The sequence below is a fragment of the Kogia breviceps genome, chromosome 3, assembly GCF_026419965.1.
Source record: "Kogia breviceps isolate mKogBre1 chromosome 3, mKogBre1 haplotype 1, whole genome shotgun sequence".
Taxonomy (NCBI): domain Eukaryota; kingdom Metazoa; phylum Chordata; class Mammalia; order Artiodactyla; family Physeteridae; genus Kogia; species Kogia breviceps.
In genome coordinates this window covers 140,214,789-140,227,797 of record NC_081312.1, presented here as the reverse complement: position 1 = coordinate 140,227,797, position 13,009 = coordinate 140,214,789, and the positions used below count along the sequence as shown (strand labels likewise).

The 13,009-nt window shown below is 46.6% G+C and overlaps 1 protein-coding gene across 1 annotated transcript in view; it reads right to left on the bottom strand.

Moving 5' to 3' along the window:
- RORA (RAR related orphan receptor A) overlaps positions 1–12,771 on the bottom strand; it is a 731,081-nt gene extending 718,310 nt beyond the window's left edge. The window contains exon 1 of the mRNA XM_059057843.2: positions 12,521–12,771. Within this exon, the coding sequence (XP_058913826.1) occupies positions 12,521–12,686 (166 nt within the window). The 5' untranslated portion in view covers positions 12,687–12,771. The remainder of the gene's footprint in view (positions 1–12,520) is intronic.
- Between the last annotated feature and the right edge of the window lie 238 nt (positions 12,772–13,009).

The following is a 13,009-nucleotide window of genomic DNA, read 5'->3' as shown; positions in this document are numbered from 1 at the left end:
AGACAGGGGAGAAATGGCCAGAGAGCCCCCTGCTCCTGGGTGTGCTCCGCCATCACCACCAACACTGGAGCGACACTGAACGTGTGCTGGGCATCCCGCCAGCTGCTGCACAGGCATCCTCGCAGGTGAGCTTCTCAAGTACCGTGGGAAGCCGGCATCATAAACATCCCTGGTTTTCAGGTGACATAAGAAACAGACTGAGTGGTGAATGAACTTACCTAAGGTCACACAGCTCGCACACAGCACACCTGGGCCTCACTCCCAGCAGGCCTGTACCAGTCACGTATGCCGCTTCCCAACACGTCTAGCCTTGGTCTGAGTTGCTCAAGACTGGAGCAGGCCTGAACCTGCTATGGAGGGGAGGATTGGTGGATCCAAGAGAGACAGAAGTGGGACAAACAAGGGTGGCTGGGTCCAAACCCAAGGCCCAGTTGGAGGTAGAAGCAACTAGAAGCTGCACTTGCAGAGCTGGGAGGTACAGCGCTGAATCTTTTGAGGCAGCAAACAGCTCTGCAGGGCAACGTGGGAGAGACGATCTGCACAGTTAATAAGCACCAACTTTTTGCAAGGCGCTGTGCAGGGGTGAAAAAAATAAACCATGGAGCTCGTCTTCTTGCGGGGACTAGACTCCTGCCCAGGAAATAACACTAGAAGATAGTGTAAGGGAACCCGGCGAAGGAAGAGGCCACATGCTGATTGAATGAGTAAGGCCCATGTGACTGACCACTGTAGAAGACCTGGGGCTTGAGAACTGCAGGAAGGATGGGCTGAGTCTTATCTGAAGCTAAAACGATGGTAGGATCTCAAGAAGCAAAGAGAGTGGACATAAGGTGGGAGATAGGATGGGGAAGAAGAGAAGGGGAAGGGGCAGGGCCCATACAAGGAATAGAGGTAAAAAGAGGCTAAGTTCAAGACACATGTGGAGGAGAACCCTCAGGAGTGTCTGGTCAAAGGCAACCCAGACAACGGGCTACACCGAGATGCCACCACGAGAATGTAGGATCCAGGAAGGCAGGGATCTGACTTCTCTTGTCTGCTGCTTTATCCCCAGAGCCTAGCACAGTGCCCAGCACAGAGAAGGTGCTCAGTAAATATTTGTTGACTGAAACAACGCCACCCTCGTGCCTGTACACAGTGATGACAGCTCCAAGCAAAGGGGATCCCGGAATTTACATGCTAAGCCAAACTAGGCAGATGTATGTCTGAACGGAACAGGATATTAATAAGCATGTGCTAAAAGTGACATAAAAATACCGAATGATTACAAATAATAAGCATTTACCTTATTTTCCCTCCCCCAACTCTTCCTTGAAACTATAATGAGTAACATCTGGAGTCCGACATCAGTTGTTGTGGAAACCCTCCCTCCCTCCCTCTTCTCCTCTCCTCCCTCCCTCCTCTCCTCCCACCTCCAGGCCACAGCCCACAAAAAGGCTGCTTCTACCTCATGCCCAGGACAGTGGTTTTCAACTTCGAGGAGCAGCCCATAAATAGATCATGAAACCAATTTGGTGGCTCATGACTCATATTTTGTCTTTAAATAATAGAGCAAAATTAACAGTGTATTGCAGGTAATGGATACTTTATGTGAAAAGTTTAGTGTGTGTGTGTACACTGGCTTACAATATATTATGTTCTTCTCATAATAAACCCCTGAAAGATACTGCACTAGAGGGAAAAGAAATTCCAATATTAGGACACTTGTTTTCATATCCAAGCTGAATGACCCTTGTTTCCCTGGCTAAATATGACTGTCAAAGGTACTGCAGTAAATCTGGCCCATCCTGAAACATCAAGAAATTCTGTGTAACATACTAAGTTCAGATCAGTTCCTTCAAAGTGGCCTCAGTTTCACAACACACAATCTCTTCTGAAAAAAAAATAAGATTTATTTTTTCCAGTTATAAAAATAATACATGCATAATGCAGGAAACTCAGAAAATACAGAAAGGCACAGAGAAAAAGAAACTCAAAGATAATCCCACCACCCAGAGTTGACCACTTTATCATTTCATCATTTAGGTACACGTGGGCCCATGTTAATATATACATACATACACACACACACACATGCACACACACACTATAGTTTTTATAAAAATGATCCCATTCCCTGCACACTACTATGAAAGCCATGACTTTTCACTAAGTGGTAGATCCCAAGCATCTTCCACTACAACATGATTTTTACTGGCTACATACTATTCCATTCCCAGACTTGCTCAGGAGAATCCCTATAAAAGACATAGCCTTAAACCCTCTGCCTTGATGAAAGAGGACAGCTGCTGAAAGATAACCCTTCCCCACTGCACAGCTAGAGCTGGCTGCCTCTAGCTCCAGCAAACATAAGGGCTCCAAGTACTGGATGCCCCACTCTATGTCCTGTATTTTACTTTCTACCAAGTCAGAGCGGGAGACACAGGCACAATTTTCACTATTCTTTTGAATGGCTTTACTGGCAGAGCCGCAAGCTCACCGGCTAATTTTTAATGAGTAATAAAAATGCCCAGTGGGATTAAAATATACTAATACTGATAATGTTCCACTGTTGATGCACAGCCAAAACAAAGTTACTTTCATACATATCTACCACCTAAGGCTGGGTTAACCTGCGTACATCATGTAATAGCCTCGGGGCGGGGTGGGGGGTGTCTCCTGGGGGACAAGAACTTGCTGGAACTTCTGAGCATCCTGACATAGCACACAAGTGGAAGGAACATTGTTAGGGAGGGAGAAGACCTGTGTTCTGGTCACAGCCTTGCTACCTACTAGGAATGGGACCTCAGGCACATTCTGATCTCTGTGGGTACCAGTTTAAATGGGGGGGGGGGGGGTATAGGCTAGATGGTTCTTAAGTCCTCTTCTGGCTCTAACAGGCTTTAGCCTAATAAAACATGACCCATGGCAGCCTCATGAGTGAGCCCTACATATCTAATGTACACCCCCAAGCTCAAGATTAGAAAGCGAGCTTTTGAATTTTCTAGAGCCCTTTCAGGGGTACATTCAGTTCTCCTACTGATTCTTTCGGGGGGCCTCGAGAAAGTTTAGCAGCTCACCACTCTTCATGCACTTTCTGTAGAAACGTGCTCATCCAAAGTGGGTCACAGTGCCAGAAACGGTAAAATACAACTCCAGCAATTTCATCCTTCTCATCATCAGTCAACTAACACAATCACTAGAAGAAGCATCATCTTTGATTATCAAAGTATTTCATTTGCCTTTGCTTTCCCCCTGCTTCATTACCTGCACAATTGAGAGTTATGGGCAGTTCACCCTCCCAGGTGCTCTGTACTTCCAGATATAATATCCCTATCACACAAACGTTCCTGGGAGTACATGCTGTATTGTCACCATGGCCTTTTTACCATCCACTGGCTTTATAAGTGTACAGTAAAAATGAAAAGCAATGCAGTTTTATTGAAGAGAATTGCGAAATGTACCCGTTTCCTCTGCCATTTGTCTGTTGCAAATCCATTAACTTCTAAGCAATCACTCCTCCCCATGACCGGCGTCGATCATACAGGATGATACAGGCCTCTTTGCTTCTGGAAGGGCAGAATCATATCGGGTTGTCTTTTCTCCGTCTTTGTCCATTTCTTCGCGTTTCTTTAAAACTAATTGGAAGAGTCAATAAACATGCCCGCCAATTCCCTTAACACACTAGGCAGCAGATCAGCCTGCCCTTCAGACCTGTTCTTGTTCTGTTTCTCCAAATATTCCCTTACCTGCCTTTGTCAATAGGCAGTCTCAACAAGTTCGTCATAACTTCTCAAAGTGCCAACTTTTCCTCTGTTCATCGTCCTTGTTAAAGATAATTTAAAATTAGAAAGGCACATCCCCAGCCATTTCAGAGTCACTGCTAATTTCATCCTCTTTTGCATGGGAATCTCCTTCCCTCTAGAGATTCCCTTCCTTCACTCACAGCCCCTGCTCCCCAGCCCCCCACAGGAAGCATCCTTAATCTCTGTATGCCCCCTTCCCCTATTTCACCACTCTTATCTTTCCCCCCCAATACTTCACCCAGTGAAACACACTTCAGCATGTGGCCCTCCTTCCTTCACTCCACCTCTGAGAGAAATGTCTGTGTCTGGAGATTGTAAAGTCACCTTCAGGAAACAGGCATACAGTCGGCTGTCAATTAATCAGGATAAGACTTAAAAAATTACGTGTGCAGCTCTGCTTCTCAGTACATGCCTTTATGCTTTGGGGATCAAGAGGATTTCTCCCACACAACCTAAAATTCATAGTGATGCCTTTTGTTTGGCTATAACAAATTCTCTGCCTAGCAGCACAGCTGTTAATAGTCTGGATTATTTAAAACAGTGATTACCATACCTCATTATAAATTCAAGTGTTGGTCCCCCCTGTTTTCCCCCCATTCCGTTTCACCTCTCTTCTTTGCAACCTGCCTGTTTATCCTTGGTAGCGTTCTTCGCTTATAAAGTAAGTCAAATAACTATACGCTGTAATTTCTAGTCCCACATTGAGAGTCTGACATATAGATTTTAAGCCAGTTGATCCTCCCCTTAGGCACAGACCCGAACGTCACCATTCTTGTCACGTATACAAGTCCATCAAGTTTCAGTGTCATTTATACACCATTTTATTGCTTTTTACTTCTTTCACACACGCCTACCACTTACGTACAGCAACTTCACAACATTCATATTTCATAAACTTCATCAGTATTCAGCCAAATCCTCCCCCGAAGTAAGCTAGGTATTTTTAACAGTGCACTGCCTCCTTCACAAGTGTGAGAATCCTGTACCAAGTGGTACCCTTCCTGGTACCCAGGAAGAATTTCATCTATTATGGTCTGTTCACAGATGTAGGAACTTCCTAATTGTTTCAAAAAACTTTACGATAATTCATGATCAAACCTCAAATGCCCAACCACGTTGTTAGAGATCACTGGAGGCTGGGTGACTAGAAATCCTCTACACCTGGATTATTCCTCTCCGTTTCCAGCTTCTGACTGAGCTCCAGGGAAAGCAGCAAGGGTGTAGAAACTACCTGGGACAGCCTGGAGGCCTCCAGCACCTTCCAGGGTGTGTGAAAACCTGTCCTCTCCACTGTGGTGGGTCCTGCAGACAGGGCCACGAAGGGCACATTCTGTGGACAAGACAATCACTGGAAAACCACAGAGCCATGCCATTGTCAACGTGCCACAGCACGTAATGTGATAAGACAGTTTGTAATAATGATGTGTCAGTGGAGGCCATAAACATCTGTTAGGAAAAAAAAAGATTGTTCTTCCACCAACACAAGGGAATTGTTACCTGTAATTCCTTTTCACATTAGCATGGAAAAGCCAGAGCGGAAATGGAGCCTGCCTAACCCACGGGCTATGGTACGTTTATTCCTCCTCATGCCCTACTCCACTCCTCTAAGGATTTCTTTAGACAATCTCTTTTATGTCTTTACTCCAAAAGTAAAATAATGATAATAATAATAATAATACAGCTGTCACAAAAGAACACCAAAACTCCCAAGCTGGATTTCTAACACTAGGATATCAAAGATATCATAACATTAACTCAGTTGAGTTATTTGTAGTGAGGTAGATGGACCTAGAGTCTGTCATACAGAGTGAAGTAAGTCAGAAAGAGAAAAACACATAACCGTAGGCTAACACATATATATGGAGTCTAAAAAAAAAAAAAGTGGTTCTGAAGAACCTAGGGGCAGGACAGGAATAAAGACGCAGACGTAGAGAATAGACTTGAGGACACAGGGAGGGGGAAGGGTAAGCTGGGACGAAAGGAGAGAGTGGCATGGACATATATACACTACCAAATGTAAAACAGATAGCTAGTGGGAAGCAGCCACATAGCACAGGGAGATCAACTGGGTGCTTTGTGACCACCTAGAGGGGTGGGATAGGGAGGGTGGGAGGGAGACGCAAGAGGGAGGGGATATGTGAATATATGTATGTGTATAGCTGATTCACTTTGTTATACAGCAGAAACTAACACACCATTTATACTCCAATAAAGATTTTTTTTAAAAAAAGAAATCATAAGATAACCACAGACTACCATTAAATCAGGTGGGACGGTCTTGAGAAAGTCAGCCTCTGATTGTAGTACCTGGGATGCTTTCCACACTGGTCCAGTGAACAAGGGCCTAAGCTTGGAGAGAGAGTCTCCTCCAGAGAAATCTAACTGTTCTTTATTGACATCCTTGAAAGCCTTCCTTCTAACCCTAGAATTTCCTAACTTTCAGGATTGATGAAACCCCTTCACCTCATCTAAAGGAGAGGCAAAAATAGCTGACATTTCTATCTACCACTACACAGGGGAGAAGTTACATTACATAATGCTACGGGAATACAGCACGTAACTTACCTGTAAATACAAAACCCTTCTAAATTCTTAAGGATGATTTTACATCCTCTACGCCGCTAGAGAAAGAATTAAGGTCTAGACTCAGGTTGAAATTTTCCTCTAAAGTAAAAATATCAGCTAATCAGAATCAACTAACTGATGTGAATTTCTATTCTGCAACTTGCAACTCAGAGAACAAAGGAGGCAAGTAACAAAACATACTGATATTGAAGATTTATCCAAAAAAAGAAAACAATTTCCAAGCAGGGATCAGGACAGATTAGCCCAATTTCTGATACTGTCTCCATATACAGTTGTATAATGTATAATCAGAATTCATTCTCAGAACAGTGACCTTGTGGTACCCTACAATCCTCGAACCTCCAAGAAAGATTCAATTCCATCCTCAACGTTCTTTCCAGGGCAGGAAAGGGGACCAGCACACTTTAAAAACACATTCAGTAAGGAAAAGACAAAAAATATTTCTGCTCAATCTCCTGTTAGCCCGAAAAACTAATTCATCAGTGACACTTTGGTACTCTTATAGAAAAATCATAGTTCATTGTATATTAATCAATGCTCCAACACTGTCTACCTGTAGAGTTTTGGGGAGGTGTTAATTCACAATATTCAATTGTATTTTTCTTAATGTACAGCTTAATAAGATGGATGAACATTTTAACAGCTCATTTCAAACCAACACTTTCCCTTCTGAATGAGATACAAAAAAAAAAAAAAAAAAAACCATTTTGTTTTAAATGATGGAAGAGAGAACACCTCAGAGAGGCAGAGAGAGAAATAGAGAGGAGGATGTTCTTAAATTCTCAGCAAGGAAGACAGTCTTCATTGTCAGAAAGGTATCACACATTCCAGGTTGGTGTTCACTCTGGCACCTCAAGGCCTTTCAAAGCAGACTCTTCTTGCTCTGGAAGAACCTATTACTAGTCTGGGATGAATGGATCAGGAATCTCCTTGAGAAGGGGAAGGATGATGTCTACCTCAGAGTCCCAGCACACTGGCTCGTGAAAGACAAAGAGGGCAAGCAGCAGGATACGTCATTTGAGGAGAGTGGCATCCTCTGTAAAAAGTTTTGTGCGTGGGGCAATCACATTACAACTCTTTCCCCCAGACACCTGAAATGTAGTTAAGTATTTTGCTTCCACAGACACAGAAATACATAGATAAGCATAGAAGCACCATTCATCAAGGAGACCAGGAAGATGGGTGGGGGGGACACCCTCAGAAAAAGTGGCACGTGCTGTTAGGGACCACACCACACCAACGGAGTTCGAGGTGACACCCAACTCAGTCTGCTCTTGCAACATCACACCACAACTTCCTAAAGGCAAAGAATGGGAGAATCAGGGGGAAAAACGTGAATCTTAACTCAGAACTGACAAGAGTATGGTCCATGGAGAAGAACCCCTGGGCTTGTCTCATTCACATTCCAAAGGTTAGCTTTGGGCAGGGATCAGTTTGCTTTCAAAAGTGACTCAGCTGTCACCAAAGACCCCAGAACATTTGCATCTGGAGGCAACAGCTATTGCGATGAACATTCCTACACCTTCCTACATCCCACTTAGGAGTCTGATGTGGAACAAGCAGTTAGCGCTTGTACCCCCCCCCCCCCACTTCTGCTACCTGGAAAACACAAGCTTAAGGTCTCCTGGTGAGGGGTCTGGTCCATGCAGGCTCCATATTTCAGTTTCAGAAACAGAAATGTTTTCTAAAGCCAAGGGCTCCTCTTAACACCGGTAGGTCTTGGAAAATTCCAGCAGGTGACTAACATAAAAAAAGAGTCTGTTGTAAATGTTTTTAGCCACTCAGGATTTGACTTCTGGATTAATATAATACAATTCTTTTTAAGAAAGAAGGAGGAAGCAACAGAAAAGGTTATCATAATCATCATCAAATGCATTTTCTAAAATTATTCTATTACATTTTTAAAGAGTATAATTATAAATGTTTTTATGAGCAATTTACTGGAAAATGAAAGTCCCTTAGTTTAAAAAATAATTATTCCATCCCTCTGGCAAGGAATTTTATCCTAGCCGGTACCTCCTCCAAACTATGGGGCATCATTTGTTCACTGGGGAGAGCCAGGTCCACATAAGAAAAGCTGATTCAAGAATCAATCTCTAGAAAGTGCTCGAAATTGCCAGGCAAGAAAGTAGACCAGAAAGTGAATCAGCCAAGACTGAGGAGGGGAATGGTGGCAAAGCACTTTGAAAGGCAAAGACGTCTGTGGGTCTAGAAGTCCTCAGGGCTCCATATAAACTACAGGCATTCTTAACTGATTTTAAGTCAATCTAAGCTGAGCTTTCCGGGGGTTGGATCTCAACCCAACTGAGCTTTTCAGTGTTAATCCCATCTTTTGGCTTCGATCTTTCCCTTAGGTCAGCCTGCCCTAAAAGCCTTCCACCTTCAGCATTGGTGTTCCAGACCAACTGCGTGGCACACAGCTCCGTGAGGTTAACTTTAGGGAGGTAGAATATGTAAGCTCTGGCATGCGTATAATAACGAGATTCTGAAAGAGGGTTTTTTTTTTTTGGGGGGGGGGGGTGAATTTTTAAATTTTATTTTATTTATTTATTTTCTATACAGCAGGTTCTTATTAGTTATCTATTTTGTACATATTAGTGTATACATGTCAATCCCAATCTCCCAGTTCCTCCCACCACCTCCTCCTTACCCCCCTTGGTGTCCATACGTTTGTTCTCTACCTCTGTGTCTCTATTTCCGCCTTGTAAACCGGTTCATCTGTACCATTTTTCTAGATTCCACACATAGGCGTTAATATACGATCTTTGTTTTTCTCTTTCTGACTTACTTGAAAGAGGGTTTTTAACAACAGTTATGTTACAATGTCCATGGCTCCCTGAAGTCCCTGAAAGCCTTGTTAAATGAAAGATTTGCTGTAGTTTTCCCCGCTTCATTCTTACTTCCCATGTTGCCTCTTGCCTTTCTTTCTTCCCTTTCACTGGGCTGAAAAGATGGAACTGAACGACACCAGCCATCAATAATAGCACCCAGAAAACGGAACAGTTCCACTAAAACTGCTAACATTCCCTGCCCAGTTTTCAGAAGAAGGGAAGGCCATCTTTCAGATTATAAAGTCAAACGTCTGATTTTGGAAACTCAGGCACTCATGGTGCATGGCCCATTCACTGGTAGATTCCCAGGAGTTCAGAATCCAGCAACAGCTTCAAGTCTACCTAGGTAATGTCTCATGAGGTCAGCTCAATGTCACGAGAATCCTGACCACAATCTCTGCGGACTGCAAACACTGGCTGCCTGGAAGCTAACCCAGCTACCTCTCTGGAAAGCATATTCCGAATCAGAAAGCATCGCACTTCACCCAATGCCAAGGACTCCACTCAACCCTCCTTGAGGTTGAAAATGCTAATTTTAAGGTGATTATGTTTGCTTTTCCTTTTGAGTTGTGTGCCTTTATGTTTTAAGTATTAAAAAGGCATAATCACCTAGTGTGTAGGTTAATTTCTTTCCGATATTGTAATTTATGCAACATTAATACTGGATGCCAGCTCCAATTTTCTTGCTGCTTACACTCTGGGAGCCGACTTGCATATTCTGCCAACTCCATTACGTCATCTGAAAACCCAAACATTTCCCATTTTCAAATCACTCTCATCTACCAAGCATACTTACACATTCTTTTTCTCCCTAGCTCTCACTCTCAAAGATTGGTACCTCTGAGGAGCAGACAGTACATCTGAGGTTAAAGTCTGCAAATGCACATAATTTCTGGAAGCTCTTACTACTGCTGTGTTAGCTAAAGGATGCCTCCATCTCTGACCTTCCTTTTTCCATTCAGACTGTTATATAACCTAGTGCCTGCGTGCAGGATGTGAGTTGAGTGTTTGGGCCTTACCTCCTCTCCCTCCCCCCATTAAATCTCTGGAGAGATGGACAAGAGGTTAGTTCAAAGAAGAGAGAGTGGGGGGTGGCCCTCTAGGGGGCAAGGAGATGTGGGTCAGCAGGTCAGCTGTGCAAGATGCATCCTACCCCTACTCTGTCCCTCTCCCCTTGTTGCTGAGCCTAGGGGGCTGGTGGTACTGAAAGCCCCATCGTTATATAATTTGCAAGAACAGCCAGTTACGAATTTGCTAGTCGGTTCTGCAGCCTGCCACCCCGATCTCTTGCAAGAACACCTTCTGGCAAGAATGACACCTGAAGATGCTAATAACCACAGGAGGGGGATGCCTAAGACGGAGGGGGGTGGCAGCACAAACCACAAATGACTGTGGCTTCCTACATACTATGTCCTCCACCCTTCCAAAAAAAAAAAAAAAAAAAAAGCCTCAGAAACACATGAAGGGGATTTTCTCCAGTGTTTCTGATTAACCCTGTTACATAACCCGCTCGCATTCCAAATCCACCGTCTCAGGTCTAAATATACTCTGTGCAGCCAAAAGCTCGCCACACACAAACTCCCCGAGCTAGCTGCAGGTCCCGGCCCCCAGCCCCGATCCCCCTCCCTGTACTCCCGACCCTCGCTGCCCCCTCCCTCCCGCTCAAACCGCAGTTCAATGTGTTCACTCTTTCGAAATCGCCTTTAATTAAATGTTTTTCGCGTGTGTCATCCTGATGGCTTTTACTGTACTCGAATTCCGTGAATGGGAAAGCGCCTGGACAGGGGGTGTGGCTAAGGTGTGTGTGTAGGGGGGGAATACTGTAAAACAGCTAGCACATGATCAGCCATATTCCTACCTCCAACTCTAACATCAAGAACAAGGGAGCGGCTCCCGGGGGCCCCCACTCGCCTCTCCGGCCCTCCCCAATCGCCGCCAGAAGCCTAGTGGCAAGAGGAGGGGGCCCGCTGGGCCAGTGCCCAAGCCAGGGCTGGAGATCCTCTCTGCCCCCCAGCCCTGGGCGGCTCGCGCGAGCCTGCTTCCTCTAGAGTGACAGGGATGATGTATACATTATTAACAACAGTAATTAAAGCCGTAGCTTCCTCCTGTTCTTTGCAAACTCCAGGCGCATTCAAATAAATAATCCCCCATCCCCAAGAAAAAGCCCCCATCAAGTGCCGGTATCTTTAAGAAAGAAGGAAGAGGGTGAGCTTTCCCCAACGCTCCACTTTAACTAGAAAAAAAGCGAGGAGGAGGCAATGGAGCCCCCCCCCAACAAACACATACACACGCACACATTCTACAAAATGAAGTGTGTAAATATCGCCCGGGGAGGGGGGAACATCGATCGCACTATCCAACCAGCATTCAACTCGCACTGACCATTCCCAGGTTCTTGCAGAAACGCTTGGAGAGGGAAGGATTTCCCAGGTCAGAAATAAGTTTGGGTGCCTTGGCGATCTTTCTTTTTCTGCTTGTTTGCTTTTGCAGACGCTCACTCCGAATGCGCGTGGAGCGCCCCAAAGGACCGCCGCCCCGGGCGAGTTGACGCGCACACGCCCCCCGCCAGGCTGGGCGTCCGGCTGCGAACCCCGGGTCTGCAAACTTGCGCATCTCCCCTCGCCGCGCCCGCCAGACAACTTGGCGAGCACCTCGCGCGCCCGCACCCTGCCTCCTCCAGCCCAATCTCCAAATCCCAAACCCACCGCCGTGCTCCAGAGAAGGTGCCCACGTCGCCCCCCAAGTCCAGGAGCGCCCCCTCTCCACCCACGGGGCTGCCCTGGTCACTCACTCCTAATGCTCCCCTCAGCTCTGCGGGGGCCCGAAAACCCACCCCGTCGCAGGCTGCCGGGGCCGAGACTGTCAAGAGGAGAAAAGGTAAGGGGGAAGAGGGTGGTCATAAACAGAATTTTTTTCCCTTGCTTTCCTTTTTAAAGGACACTGCCGCTTTAAAAGTTTCTTTCCCGGGCCCCCACTCTCCGGTTCTCCGTATTTTGGGGAGCGTATTTAATTTCGGCAACGCGGCTTTCCTCCTCTCTTTGCAGAAAAATCAAAGCCAGGGGATGAACCCTCCGGCTGTCAACCCTCCTGCCGCCTCCCCCGCCCCCCTCTCCTCCCGCAACCCGAGAACGGGCTGCAAAAGTTTGCAACATTTCTGGGGGGCGGAGGGGGGAGGGGAAGGGGGTGCTCCGAGCTCGGGGCGCCGGCGCAGGCTCGCGCGCGGCCCCCGACCCCGCGCCCCGGGCGCCCGCTCCCGGCCGCCCCCAGCTCCGCGCCGGGGCTCCCGCCGCCCCCTCCTCAGCCCCTCTCGCAGCCTCCTACCTCTGCTGGTGCTGGAATAGCTCTGTCTGCGCACCGGGGCGGGCGGCTCGCTCTTGCGGGCGGATTCCTGGTTCAGCGGGGTCTCCCTGGAGCCGGCGGCCGCATCCGCGCCGCTGCTGCCCGGCTCGCTGGCGGCGGGGTCGGGGGCTGCCGGAGCTGACTCCATGTTTTTTCCCAATGTAGAGATCGCTGGAGATGGCGAGCTCCGAGACTCCCTCTATCTTCTGTTTTCGGAGCAACTCTATGGTACCAAAAAAAAAAAAAAAAAAAAAAAAAAAAAAAAAAAAAAGGGAGAAGGAGACCGGGGAGAGCAAGAAGGAGAGAGCAGGCGGCGGCGGCGGGCGGGCGAGCGAGAGCGCAAGGGAGCGCGCGAAGTGTGTCTGGGTGGACGTGTGTGTGCGCCGGAGAGGGGATGGGAGGCGGGTCTGGCCACCGGCAGCGCTAGCGAGAGCTTCTCCAGCCGGTCCCCACACCCACATTCCCCACCCT